Source organism: Rhinichthys klamathensis, unplaced genomic scaffold (assembly GCF_029890125.1).
Source record: "Rhinichthys klamathensis goyatoka isolate OS25496 unplaced genomic scaffold, OSU_Roscu_1.1 h1tg000206l_1, whole genome shotgun sequence".
In the NCBI taxonomy this organism is placed as follows: domain Eukaryota; kingdom Metazoa; phylum Chordata; class Actinopteri; order Cypriniformes; family Leuciscidae; genus Rhinichthys; species Rhinichthys klamathensis.
Window position 1 is genome coordinate 1 of NW_026606731.1, and position 15,000 is coordinate 15,000.

General features: G+C 37.2%; 2 protein-coding genes across 2 annotated transcripts in view; both read right to left on the bottom strand.

Annotated features, from left to right (window-relative positions):
• Positions 1–4,852: 4,852 nt before the first annotated feature.
• ppp1r14ab (protein phosphatase 1, regulatory (inhibitor) subunit 14Ab) overlaps positions 4,853–15,000 on the bottom strand; it is a 19,799-nt gene continuing 9,651 nt past the window's right edge. Inside the window, exons 2-4 of the mRNA XM_056263323.1 lie at positions 8,757–8,837; positions 6,787–6,819; positions 4,853–5,024 (exon numbers count right to left, since the gene is read on the bottom strand). Coding sequence (XP_056119298.1) covers positions 4,890–5,024; positions 6,787–6,819; positions 8,757–8,837 — 249 coding nt within the window. The 3' untranslated portion in view covers positions 4,853–4,889. The remainder of the gene's footprint in view (positions 5,025–6,786; positions 6,820–8,756; positions 8,838–15,000) is intronic.
• tpst1 (tyrosylprotein sulfotransferase 1) overlaps positions 11,163–15,000 on the bottom strand; it is a 361,312-nt gene continuing 357,474 nt past the window's right edge. Inside the window, exon 6 of the mRNA XM_056263309.1 lies at positions 11,163–11,175. The gene's annotated coding sequence lies outside the window, so the exon portion shown is untranslated. The remainder of the gene's footprint in view (positions 11,176–15,000) is intronic.

Genomic DNA, 15,000 nt, shown 5'->3' on the forward strand with positions numbered 1-15,000 from the left:
CCATAATGCCATGGCCATGTTGCCATCCATGGTCTGCTATACGCTTTCCAGAGTCAAATATCTCCAAGCTAAAGTAGGAAATACTTCTTAGCAAACCTTTTGTATTGTTCCCGAGTGCAAGAATTCAAAGAGTAAATGATTGGCAGGAGTGAGTTACTTTCGGTTTCCAGTGAAGGATTCTGTCAGTTCTGCCCAACACCATGAAGCAAACGCTGACGCGTACATAAGAGTTGCTGCCATAGTGTTCCATTTTTACCATAATGTAGTTTAAAGAGTAGACATAGTATGATCACATTTTCAAGGGTAAACCTACCCTTCCAATAACTGTTCTGTTAATAACCGTCTGTCGATCCGACTATCCATGGCTGGGATCACAAAAATGCAGAAGTATAACCTAGTTTTCACAAAAGCCCTGCGAGCTGTAAAAAATCCAAAAGTTACAATCTACAAAACTTGTGTTTGTTTAAATGAGGATCTCATTTGATTACACCTTTAAAAGTATCTTTTCAAATATCTTTTCATTGCTGCTTGTCATTACAGCAACGCACACCATTCTTGGTTTCTCTCCCAAAGTGGTGTGCTCACATCCCTATTTGTCACCATTATTATGCAACCTCTTGCTGGCACCTGAGTGAAGGGTCAGCAGAGGATGGTCCAATCATAGCCCGCCTGCATCCTGCAATGGGGCTCCTTACGGACCACAGGAAAAGCCCTCTGGATCTGTGCTGAGAGAAGGGCTCTATGTCATGTCACTAAAACAGCAGCGAGCAATCAGGAGCAGCCTTACTGACACACTCCAGTGTGGTGAATGCCAGCAGAGGAACAGGGGGTTATCCTTTATAGGGCCCGTTTTAGCTGGTAGCATCCTGATTCCGTTTCGCTGTAGTGTGGGCATCTGCAAGCGGGAATGGACTGGATGGACGTCACAAGTGTTACCTTTTACATTGAGGGGGGTCAGGTTAAAGCTAATTTAAGAGGTTTGTGAGGGAAAACGTCACTCAGCATGTGAGGAAGGCTTTGCCTTTCCCTGGGTTTTTATGGTTGTCGTCGTGTCATGGCTGTGTTTTCTGTCATCTGTCTTGTTTACTGTTCCTGGTACAGGTGTTGTTTTCACTCACTTGTACAGTATAAGACTAATTGTAGTCGTGTAAAAGGTTAAAGGTCGTGTCCAATCAAACTATATGGTAGTGGTTCCTTTTTGGTTCCTGTTTGACTCCAAGGACCCCCTTTGTCCAAGACACTCTAAGCTGATATGTACCTCCATTGCTTCTGATGTAATAAAAATAAATAAAATCAAATATATGATGTTAGTTAATGTTGTACATCTTTATTTTTGTAGTGTTTTCCAGCATTTGAAATAATATGTTAATATAACTAAACTGAAATAATTTCAAGACTTATTTTGCCCCCCTGGATGTTTGCTTATAGGCCCCCTAGTGGGCCTCGGGTCCCTGGGTGAGAACCACTGCTCTATGGCACATTCATTTGTGAATTGGTAGAAACTGTTCAAGTAAGGCAGATGCCCTCGATAAACAAGAAAAATAACAAATCCTCGAAAATGAACAACAAAAAAGAACAAATAAAATATAAGCCAGAATTAAATAATGGTTCACTTGTTATTCAAGTCAAATCACACTTCTGTTTTTCATTTTTTAAAGTAATTTCCGTGTCATATAAATGCAAATTTATTTTTTGCACACAATTTTGAAGACTTATGCAGTTTGTGGTAACATTAACACTATTTTTTTTTGTTTGTTTTTAAACCCATCTGATTACCATGACTAGATTTCTGGCCATTGTTTTGAGATGTGATATCCACAGAAAGTGAATCAGTAACTGCCACATGTGAACACATGGTTTTGTAGCATCACAACACAGACATGGTAAATATATCAAGAAGAATACTTAGTCATATTTCACAACTATAAATATCAATAAGGCTTTCCAGTTTTGTTTGAGTGGATTAATGCGAGAAGTGTACAAAAAGTGTGGAGAATGAAGTATACTTGGCCTTAATAACATTAATGTTATATCACTGACATTGAGACCTACACAACATCCACTCAGCTCACCAAGACATCAGAATAACCTTTGTTGCCCAGTGAAACAACCGAAACCAATGACATCCAAACTACAACTACTACTGAAGTTGAAAACACTCCTGCACTTGTCATTTTGAATTTTGAACTAATCAAATGTCCGAAAGCCCTGTCAAACTAGAAAAACGTTCCTCTTACCTTGTTTGGAAGTGAAGCGATGGTAAATCCCTAAAAGTCTCAGAGCAGGGACATCCCAGTGCCCCAGAGGTTTAGTATCTGTGTATGTATTTGTGTGTTGGTTTGACAGGATTAACTGTAAGTGTCCCACTTGAGAGTTACTAACTATACATGTGCTGCTGTCCAACTGAATGCACGTCTGAAGCCCGAGGCTAGCTATGGTCACTTCCTGAGTTGTTTTGGAGCGCAAAAGACGATGCTTTTTCCTCAGGAAGCCGGCCATCCCCTTTCCTTTCCACCAGCTCGGAGCTTCCCCCACCACCTCTTGGGCCTCTGGGATCATGGGCACTATGACTCCACTAATTACTCTGGGAATCGTGGATGCATGCAGTACAGTATTTTTCTGTTGAATTCTTTACTGACTGGCATGGATATGTGTGCTCATTATGACTAACATGATTGGTCAGTACTGGTGCATGGCGTGAAGGAAGGGGATCTGAATGAGTAGGAGTCCTCTGTCCTGCTCGGCTTTTGTCTGAAGCATGTTTGTTGATGCTAATCGTCCTCACAGGCCTAGCACATCTGAAGGTGTTTTCCCAACTGTGGGTTGAAGTAAGCAGGGCAGACTTGCTGGGTTGCTGTGCCAGGGTCAATGAGTGCACCTGCATGGTCTCTGCGTGGGGTAGTTTGTTTGTTTTCTTACAGCGAGACTCGGCATTGTATTAGACCCACGGATCTATAGACAGAGGGCTTTGATCACCACTGTGGTAATGAATGCTATTTATGTTGTTTACATCATGGGAACAAGCATGACTTTGCTGCTTGAAAGAATTCACACAGCTTTATCTTGAAAAAACAATGTTTGTTTCCCCCTTTGTTGACAGGCCTCACTGTTGACATGGTATGCTTCTGATATACCATGTGTTTTACATTCTAACAATACAAAATATTAACTTTGTACAGAGTTTAAACCCGTCATTCATGTTTTTCCATCTTTCAATAGGCCTAAGCATTATTGCTGATTTACTGGTTGTTCATGAAAGCTGAATAAGAGCTTCTTCTGAATTTATATAGTTATTCGATTATTAATCTTAACTGGTTTGTAAGTCATTCATGTTATATAATAACATCAATAGCTTGTGTAACCAAAATAGATTCTTGATATGAACAGATTCAATGCTGCCCTCTGCTGTCACTCTCAATAAACTTTTTGACAGGATAGCAGAACATCTTTTGTCAGATAGATCAATCCATATTTTTATCATAATATATCCTGAATAAAAGGTTCAAGGAGCTAATACATGTTTCACAAACTCATACATCCACCATTATTTAAATTGGATTATATGTGTGAAATTAAAAGGTAGAATATTAAAGTTGCAAAACCATAAAGCTAGGCATATTAAGTACTTTAGTAAACATAATAATAATAATAATAATTAACTGAATACATATAGTAGATTTATTATTATTTTATTTCACAAAGATTTAATGGGTTATATATGTTATATATTAACAAAGGGATTCCAAAAGCAATAGCCCATAATTACTTTTTGCTTAATTTCATATCATTATAGATACAACATTTTAAAATAAAACAAACAGGAGAACTTGAAATATTCACCAAAAGATTTTTTTTTTTATTATTATTTCTGTCCAATGTTTAAAATGAGATGTGCACTGGAATGTGGATTTCAAAAACCCTTAACTGCAAGCAAGTGAAAATGAAAACATGATACATAAAGAAACATGATAAGAGAAATTGCTGACACTCTGGCACTGTACAAACAAACAAACTAAATACAGAGCTGTAAGAGAAAACTAGAAAATTCCTTCAAAATGTGAAGTAAATTTGACCAGCTTGAGTAGTTAATATAGTAGCAGCAAACATATGAACAATACCTCATGGTTTTGTCACAAACCAGTCTTTATCCAAGTCCTTCATATCTACTGGGCATAAGTATAAGCTGTCAATTTTTAATCAAGCATCATAAATTCATCAGTGATATTCAATAGTTTTTCAGAAAAATAATTTAATCCTACAAAATCTAATTCACAGATATAAACAACACAACAGGGAATTACTGATTTGAAATCTAAAAAGCATCCTGACAAAAATCATTTGGTCCATTACTGGAAAACCCATGAACTCATTATAATCTAAAAACCCAGATATTTCTTTTAAAAAATCCTTCACAGGGGTCAATATTTCTAAGGGAAAACTATTTTTAAAAGGATATTATGTACTGTAAAGATTGTTCTTCTCAGGTAACCAAAAATGTTTTACATTAAAGTCAAATAAATGGTTTAATATTACAGAATAACACTGACTAAATTGGGTTATACCAATTAATGTAATTGTAAAGGATCTGGTAGAAATAGTTAAATTAACAAATAGGCTATATGTTATGGGAAGTACATATGTTTTAACAAACAAGTCTCATTTTTCACTGTTTAAAAATGTCAAAATAATGATGACAACTTGTAAAGGGTCCATGCTGTGCTCAGTCACTCAGTTTTTTACTCTGAGTTTTTTTTTTTACATAAATATTTTTATACGTTTTGTATTGTTTTGTTACTATACAAACTGAAGTCAGCAACCTGTCTATATTTTACAGAAGTGCTGCTGATGTTTTGATACAGGAGACTGACCAGCCGTAGATGTGCAGGTGCTCAGAGTCTCTCAGTGTCAGAAGAGCCCTGGCGGTCAGGGAAGACGTGAAGCTGGGGATGTTCAATGCCATTGTTGTGGAGATCTTCTTGTTTCTGCAAACCGTGAAGTTTATTCACCAATTCTGTGATAAAAACCTGATGAAGATGAGGAGGAAAAGCACATCATAGAAGAATCTTTATACCGAAAGACATGATGGAATGTGTCAACAGAGTAGTAACTGAATGAAAACAAGCAACTTGTAAACCATATAAGACCTGGGGCCAGTTGAGACGGTGACCAAGTTAAGACGGTGTCTTAAGAACTAGTCTGACCAACTAGCAATAAATTAGGCCTAAATCAAACCAATCTACCCTATTATGTAACAGATTTAAAAAAGCTATGACCAGTCTTGAAGAAACAAATTAGATGACTAACTTGTAAGACTATAGTCTAAGAAGTTTATGCAACCGGCCCCTGGGCTCCGATCTTCATAATTCACTTGATTTGACAGATGCCAGATCTTCTAATTGTGATCATTGATCTATGGATAATTTGGTTCTTCAAGTGAATTTGCAGATTTGATTAAAATATCTGGATGAAGTTGATATTACTGTGCATGTGATCATTGGAAAGGGCATTAATATATATATATATATACGTATATATATATTGATACTCAAACCATGATCAGCAATGTAAGCGATTGGCTGGCATCAACACAGTAACATTATGACATCATATAATTTAAAAAAGGAAACAGTCAAGCAGGCAAAATGACATAAAATTTAAAATCGATAAATGAAATGTGTCAATGTTTCTTATACCCAATTATTTCCATTTTTCACAAGTTCTTCTAGTATTTTTAGAGGCTTTACACTTTTTTTCAGTAGCCTATTGTAATTAGCAATTAATTTCATTTTACACATGATGCGGATAAAGCTTCTTAAGGGTCAATAAAATATGGCACAACCTTTTTTTTAAGCTATCTGCATCTCCTGCACTTCATCAAGCCACCCGTATAATAGCTGTCAGCGTTCAGATTTACGCATGGTTCAAACTAACTGTATGTAATGTGTCTAAGGATCCAATACAATTATGAGATTATTATTCCCTCACAAATAAATCTCTCAATGAGAAAAGTTGGACATTATAATTAGACTTCACAACATTATAATTAGTTTCTAATTAATTTTAAAATTATTATATATAAAAACATATTTCCATTTTTATTTTGAATTATTAATGTCCCTGGTTAAATAGGGGGCTCTTTTAAGAAAGTAGCAATGGCTTGGACAGGCAGTCAAAACTTGTGTATGTGAAATAAGCCTGGTCCTGTTTGGGCTTACGGACATTTTTGCTATGAGCAAACTTTGACATTCGAAGAACCTAATAATCCTGGATCATGTCAAATCGTCAACATGTCAAATCCAAAATAAATGATTAATCCATGTACGAAGAACAGCCCCAGAAAAGCTTTTAAAATTATTGACTTGTCAATATCAAATTTGTCAATAGAGGGGAGCAGAGGACGAGTTGTCGAACAGAAGTGAAGGTTTGGCTGGTTAGCATATGTTAGTTAGTCCCTGCTGGTAGTTGTTGTAACTACATCATTTGGTGGCAAAACGCATCAAATATTGCATTATAGTAGGCTATGTTTAACTAGTGCCAGATTTTTTTTATTTCATTTAATCAAAACATGTGTTATCCCTTAACACAAAACATGAGAGTTTTGTCTATTCCTCAACACTGTCAGTCACTATTTCCTAGAGTGTGACAGTGATTTACCATTGTGTCAAACACTGCAGGGGGTTATTTTGTTAAAAAAATTAAACTATGTGCAAAAAAAGGACAGAACAGCTTTGTTTAAAAAGGAGAGATGTTTAATTCAAATTGTGTGATAGAATAAAAATAGCTTACTTCTGTGTTGTTACTGCAGGTATGAAGGATGTCCTGTAAGAAAAAGAAATCAAGAGATTTGATAAAAAGCGTGACACAGATCTCTTCCCTGTTGAAAATGAATTTATAGTCCAGGATGGTTTATGCTGGTTTGATTCTGCTCTTGCTGCTGGCAGTGGCGCCTGCAGAAATTTTTCATAGGGGTGGCCAGATGGGGCCACTTAAAATCTTGGGGTGGCACACCAAAACTATAAACCATAATTTCAGAATTGTATTCTACTGTTGTAGTAAACCGGCCTGTAGAAAACTATCAGAAAGACTTAAGGAAACTCCTACTTATATACTTTGGTTTATTGTGTTATATTTAATGTTAGCTTACTAATGATATTAGTAGGGCCCTACTAATATATATTATATATAATGATATATATTATATATATATATATATATATAAGGGCCCTCGCCCCACGGCAAATTTCCAGATACTTACATAATTGTGATGAATTTAATCCTTTTTAAGTTATTATTTTGCAGTGTAAGATTACAGTTAATACACCTTTAAATATTACATAAATGTACTATGAATTTTTAATAAACTTAATGAGTGTATAAATCAGCAGCAAAAAGTAATTCTTGAAAAAATCTGCACAGTAATTTTATAAAATCTAAATATGGTAATAAAAAACAAATTACTATTAGTTCTCTTATAAAATTCAATCAGGCAATCATACATTTCACAATTTTATAATTATATATTAATGTCAAGAATTCAGAAATATAACCTACACTACAAAGAAATAATATACAATTAAATTATGCTTATTTTAAATGTATTGAGCAGGCTAGGTATAACAAAATATATTGGCTTTTAATAATATTTCAGTGCTCAAACCCATGATAACATGAAAAACAGAGCGCACACACCTGTATGCGCATCACGGGTGCAGAATGATGTGCTCAAAGCAACATGGTGACTCTATGTGTGCAGCGCTGCGCTGCATAAGTGCGCATTTATAAGTTCACGTCACAAAGCGAAGAAATGTCGAGCGCACAAATCCTAGTGCGATTTGTTCCTTTGTTTCAGTTTTATATTCCAGTTATTGTGCGTTTGATGTCGATTAATAGTCCCTGTGATGTGTGTGTGATGATCTAGCAAGCACACGGTAGTGAGTCGTTTAAAAACAACAACAAACTCCAACAAAATAAAGTAATTTTATGCAAATCTACAGCCTTTTATCTACAGATCATGCATTATAATGTGAATATATCATATTGGAGAGAGTTTTACCGTGCATCCAAGAGGCGCGCGCGCTGTTTGAGTATGAATGGAAAAGTGATTGACAGCCGCAGAGAAGGGAAAAGGAGTTTCCATATACTTTAATGATGTAAATAGACTTCTGTCCCTCACATTAAGCTATGGAATGACTTCAGATGACTTTGTCACCCAAACTGACGTAAAAAAAAAAAAAAAAGCGGGAGGCGCGCTGTTTGTATCCCTGCTTGTCAAAACGTGGCAAAGACACATCAAAAAGCTGCTGTCACAGAATACTGTAACAATTTGGCACTTCAAAAAGCACGTCACGACACAGAATATTTTTTACTTATTTATGAAATGCATAACTGATGCTACTAAATTTTATTCTGGCCATTGGGGTGGCCAGTGGGGTGGCCAGGAGTCGGCCAGGGGTGGCCGTGGCCACCCCTGGCCACCCCCTGGTGGCGCCATTGGCTGCTGGTATGAGCTTGACCAAAAAGATCTAGCTGGTTAAAGGAATATATTCATGTTGTCCCCAAACCCTATGGCTTTCAATCGTATGTGGAACAGAAAATGAGAAGAAAAACAAAAAGATGAAAGAATTTGCATATAAAAGTTCATTATGATTTCCTTTTGGGTGAACTGTTCCTTTAATGCTAGTTAAAATATATACACCACATACATGTGACAAGCAACTCTGATTGTTTCTTCATCAGTATTTTCAGAGAGCAGATACCTTAAGCTTCTCTATCCTTTCTTCATCACGCTGTAGATCTAGTAGCTCGTCAATGTTCACTTCCTCTGGCATATCCTCTTCCTGTGAGGAGAGAAAGAGTCACATTTTAAGGAGATGCTCCTCACTGCAGAACATGAAATCCACGGGGAGGAGTCGGATCCAGATCCAACTCCTCCCACCTTACATATTCCTAAACCTACCCATCTCCGCCCCCTAATCCCTAAACCCACCCCTAATCCTACCTATCTCCACCCCTTGGATCTTGATTCGACTCCTCCCCGTGGATCTCATGTACTGCATTGAGGCGCTACTGCATTTAAGGCCTGGTTCACACCAACATGAATGTGTTTGGCAAGAAAATCTGGTCTGAATTTCGCATTCAATTTGTCTATTCGAACCAATGTGCAACAAATGTCAGACAGGCTGAATGAAAATAAAATTCCACTCTCTCATAGGCACTTATGGAAATGATGAAATACCCTGGTTACTCTAGTACACAAAGTGCTGTGCAATGTTCCATTTATGACTCCCGTCTAGGGTGACCACTAAAAATGTAAATGTGACTGCACCTTTGAAATGTTTATCTCACCAAATGTATCACACCAAAAATTTGTGAACAGGCCTTTACATTTAAACATCACTTTTTTAATGCAGTTTACATATCCTGAATCAAGCAGGCTTCATGATTCTATGGACAAGTCACTCTTTTCATTCACATTTTTGGTTCTCGATATTTATCTGCTTGTTAAAACTATTATCTACTACACTGTAGAAAATGATTTTTCAACGCTGTAAATAAAACAAAGATTGTTGGAGTATGTTTTACAAGAAAATACTATTTAAGTTTTAATTCAATGTTTTACTTGTCGTTTCTTGTAATTATTTGTGAAATTTACTAGCCTAGCAAATTTTTGAGTGAAAACACCATTTATTACATTTATTTAAAAACAATTATGAAAAACTAAAATTGGAATGCATCATTAAAGGTGCAGTGTGTGATTTTTAGCGACATCTAGCGGTTCGGTTGCGAGTTTGCACTACGGGCTCAGCCCACTGCTCACCCCTCCCTTTCGAAGAAGCTACGGTGGCTAAAACGGGACAAACATCGTCGTCTGAGACAGCAGAGAATAGCCAGAGTAAACCAAGTTTCTGTACCACAGTCCATTATAAACCATATCATGGATAAAGTTTACAAAGCCATAGTCAGGTGAGGATGAAGGGTCTTAATAGATAATATAATAATAGTAATCAGCTGATTGTCTCACGAACGTAACCAGCACATTTCTCCCCACATAGCAAACCCATAATACAGCGAGGGAGAAGAACCACATGAAACTATGCAACTATATATTTTTTCTAACAGGGTAGTAAAAGTTTAGCTGGCTAATATGAGCTGTTACTGTGGCTGAGCTGGTTAAAGCGTTAAGCCTTGTTTATACTGGACGCGTCCGCATGAGCCCAAAGGTGCGTGCGGCAAAAATGACTGTAACAGCGCGCGCGCCTCCGCATCCCCTAGACACCATTTACTACACACAATAGGCTTTTTTTCTCTGATTTTGGAAACTCGATCGACTTAAAATGCTTCCAAGATCGACTTGTCGACCGCGATCGACGGGTTGGTGATTCATGTTACTGTTTTACGGTCAATGACAAGAGTAGCCTACTAATCAGCTGTCTCACGAACGTAACCAGCACATTTATCCCCACATAGCAAAGCCATAACACAGCGAGGGAGAAGAACTAAGTTACATGAAACAATCCAACTACATATTTTAGTTGGATTACACCACTGACAAGGGAAAAGTCACTACTCACTGTGTCTATGGCTAGCTTCTAGCTTTCTGCGGCTTCTCTTTCAATGTAGTGACGAAACGCGCTCTGTAACGCTGTTTGTTCGCTGTCGGCTACGGTAGAAACATGACGTCACAATATGGCGACCTTCATAGAAGGGGGTGCCCGCGGTTATGGAGATATAAATGCCTTTTTCTAAGGTAATAAAAACATTAAGGTTTATGAAGTAAGTTCTTTATACACCACTGAACACATAGTTATGGATGTGATATTGCATTTCTGTTAATAGATACTCAAAATTTTTACACATTGCACCTTTAATGTATAAATGAATAAATAGTGTGAACAGAGCATTTACAATTAGACCTTATCCAAGGCTGAATAAAAGTAAACTCACAATTGTGACCTGCTCTTGTAAAAGATTTCAGATGCATTCTTACTTGACTGCCCACCACATAAACAATGAATCCCTTGCTAAGCCATCCCTAAACATTAGAAGTCATACTAAATGAGTACTGTGATGAAATCAGAGGGTGGCATTGGCATAGCATGCAGGTTCACACAGACAATCATTATCTTATAGAGCAAAAAATCAAAGTATTGTCTCGTCTCCCATTCTACTCAGCAGCTGTCAATCTAGGCCAGACAGCTGTATGGGCGTAGATTGCGCGGGGGATGTTTTTCATAGGGCAAGTGGGCCAATGTGTATACATCCAGATTTAAAATTCAAAGAGTCAATATAGTCTATCTACATAGCCTACGTGACTTTCACGTTTCCATGGTAATCAGTCACTCGTGCATCACGACACGCCCATGCTCGCACCCGCGCTGTATCCATCATTTTCATAGAGGTCGCAATGAGTTAAAAACGAAAAAGTCAAACACTGTAAGTTGTCATGTGGTATCCGAATTGTTGCACAATGATGAATAACTCTGCTTATTTCTCTTGTTGAATAATTAACAAGTTTTGTTGGAAACTGAAAATATTCACTACCCGCACAAACGTGCACTTATTTTCAGTCTTTTTTACTCGTAATGTCTTTTATTTTCACAGATATGTTATCAAAGCCCTTTAAATTAGAATAAAGATGGTGATTGTTAATGCTGAATTTCATTTTCATGCATTAACAGCCACTATTTATCTGCTTGAATTAGGCAGCGTTGTAACGTGTACATGATGTTTTCTCTAAAAGGAAATGGGGTAGCTGAAATAATGCAATCTATTATTTATGGTGTGCACCTTTGTGTTCCGAAAATGATTTAATCTTCACTTCCCTTTGTTGTGGCTTGGTGCAATACAAAATAGGCCAAGGGTAATTTTCAGATACTTCCAGTAAATCATTTACCAATGCCAAACCAGCTTGAAACCTGCCACCCACCAAATGAGGAAAAAGGCAGTGATTTGATGCAAATTCACAAAAAACCCCAATTTGCCATGTTTGTGAGATAAATAGGAATGTCTGGTTAATGTACGAAACGTTTAGACGCATTTTAACAATGTGAACTTGATCAAAGTCAAATAAGATCAAATTAATTGAAAAGATCAGAATTTCAGTCATATGGATCAGTTTTATGATTAGTGCTTTTGGATAATTTTTTTGGGAAAAGCAACCGGTGGACTTATTTTGTGTTTCACAGAAGACAGAAAATCATGCAGGTTTTGAAGAGACATGAGGGTGAAAAAATTGAGAATATTAAAAAAACTAAGATATATTCAAAGTAAAGAGGCATGGTGTGACCAAAACTAAATTACAATAGTATTTGGTGGGATTCAGTCTAAACTTACCATCTTAACAACACCAAGGATGGCAACTATACGTTTCTTCTATTACCAAACCTCAACATTACCATCAGTATAGTGTCCTGTACACCCACACAACAGGTTAAGAGCTGGTCATGCAAGCCAGTGCTTTTCCTGATAAGGTTACGGATAACTACAGGGAACAGGGTTGGTGTGGGAGAACTTTCAAAATCCTGAAACTAACACCACTGTCGAAAGGTCAATCGGAGTAAGATCCAAGCTGAAAGCCCTACCAGGGCATCAGTGACCTTTCTTTTAACTCCAAATGCCACTGAAATGCTGTGAAACAAACATAACCCCACGCACGATGAATGTTCAGAGCAATCCTCCAGTCATTTAAAGTTTGTGCCTTTGCTTTCAATTCGTTTCTAAGCAGAGATGTTTTGCACAATGAATCGAAAATGGGAAATTAGTGTAGCAAATATTATTTAGACTCAAAATGTATGAAAAAACTACACAATTTAGTTGTTAAACTCCAAAATGCTGTTAAAAATGCATTTTTAATCTATGATTTTGAGTATTTAATTTAGTTTTTATTCTCATTAGTCATACATCCTGTGGCGTCAACACATTTCGGCTTGTCTCTGTAGTAATTCCCTAAAAACTCAAAACATTTCCTCCTAACCAAACATGAGTTCTTTCACCTTTTACTGCAAGCGTGAGTGCTGAGTCAATCACTCCAACTGGTTTAGCATCACCCGATCCCCCTGGGCTGTGATTCAGCCTCTATTATTTCCAGGCCAGTAGCTAATGTTTAAGAGGTTTTTTTTCTTCCTGCTTTCTTTGAGATGGGCTGTTTTTTCTTCTTCTTCTGAGTTCCCATGCCTTATTAACAGCTGTGACCCTAATTCAAATGCCCATCTCCTGTGTATTTGAGCAAGTATTTATATTTATGATGTTAAAATGTAAGAACTAAGAATGTGACTAAATCAATATTTCCAAACATTTAGAAAAGAATGTACCCAGTCCATTTTCAAGAACTAGTCTGACAAGTGAGGCAAGTCTTTTTTAAGATGCATCACTGGTGTTTGCTAAGGCAAGCATGATCATTATTATAGCTCAATCATAGAGCTAGGGATTTTAACAAAGCCATAACCGCATATTACACTTCCACATGTATCTTGTCCTGCACTCAGTCTGTTTATTGCTACAATTCTGTCCATACAATGAAAGTCAACAGGGTATAGTGTTATTTTGGACCCAATTGACTTTCATTGTGTGGACAAAAACAGTTGATTCTTCGGAATATCTTTTAAAAAATATTTTTATAAAGTTTTGGAGTAAATGATGGCAGAATTTCCATTTTTGGGTGAACTATCCGTTACATTAAAGGAATGAACCAAGCCATATCTAGAGACCATAGTATAGTGATATCAAGTGGGCTCTTTTAACTTAGTCAGTAAGCCAATAACTAGTAACCAGCCAGAACTTCCTAGCAACACGCCAAAAACACACTCTGAGAAGTGGTTCTCAAACAGGATGACTGAAAATGATTTAAAATAAGCCAAAACAACTAAAAATCAAGGTTTTAATGCACACACTCAGCCCTATTTTTTTCCCTTTATCCTTAAAGAACCAGGATTCCCACTGACTCTATGAGATAGCCTATAATTAGGGCCCAAGCCCAAAGGGCGAAGGCCCTATTGTTTTCCTTAGGATTATTTATTATTATTATTATTATTATTATTATTCTTATTATTTTTCTGCTACCTTTTGGACACTTTTGGAGGCCTTAACATGCTCAAAAACTCCTGAAACTTTGCACACATGTCAGAACCCGCGGCCATCAGGGCCGGGCTGAAGATGGTACCCGGGCGTGGCAGGGGGGCTCGACAGCGCCCCCTGGAACGGGGTCCGAAAACATGGTCCATAAATCAAACACGCTTGCATGTAATAATATGAAACTCGGTACACATGTAGATCTCCTCGTTTCATATATACTTCACACTCTTACTTTTTACCCCAGCCCAACAGGAAGTCGGCTATTTAGGGTTGTTGGTAAAACACACGCAATGGAATGTGAAATACTCCTCCTAGAGAATTCAAACAAACGGCACGAAACTCGGTCAGCATGAAGTCAAGACATTGAGGATGAAAGTTTGCGAGGGGATTTTTGATATCTCGAACGGTTTGGCCGTGGCGAGGAAACAAAATTATGGCGAGAAACGTGAAACAGGAAGTGTGTCATAACTACTGCATACATTAACTGATCTTGATGAAACTTCAACAGTGTGTTCGTTGTAAGAGCCCGATCACATGGATGTGACTATTGTGAGTCAAAGTTATAGCGCCACCAACTGGCAGCAGGAAGTGTGTCACTTCCTAAATGCTTTTGACAAAAGTGGGGGGGTTAGTTTTATCTACAGTAACAAAACTCGATATGTATATTGTACTCTTCGAGCCGGACAACTTTCTAATTTACCGTAATTAGCTACGACCAACAGGAAGTCAGATATTTTGGTTTGAATGTGGATTTCAGATTCTGAGTTTTTAGCTACTCCTCCTAAGTAGTTTATTTTATTCATGCCAAACTTTTTCAACATGATGAAAATACATTGAAGATGCTAAATTGTGAACAGATATTGAATATCTCAAACGGTTTTGCTATGGTTGAGGGATTCAAGTAATGTCAAAAAAAGAATCAGGGCATGT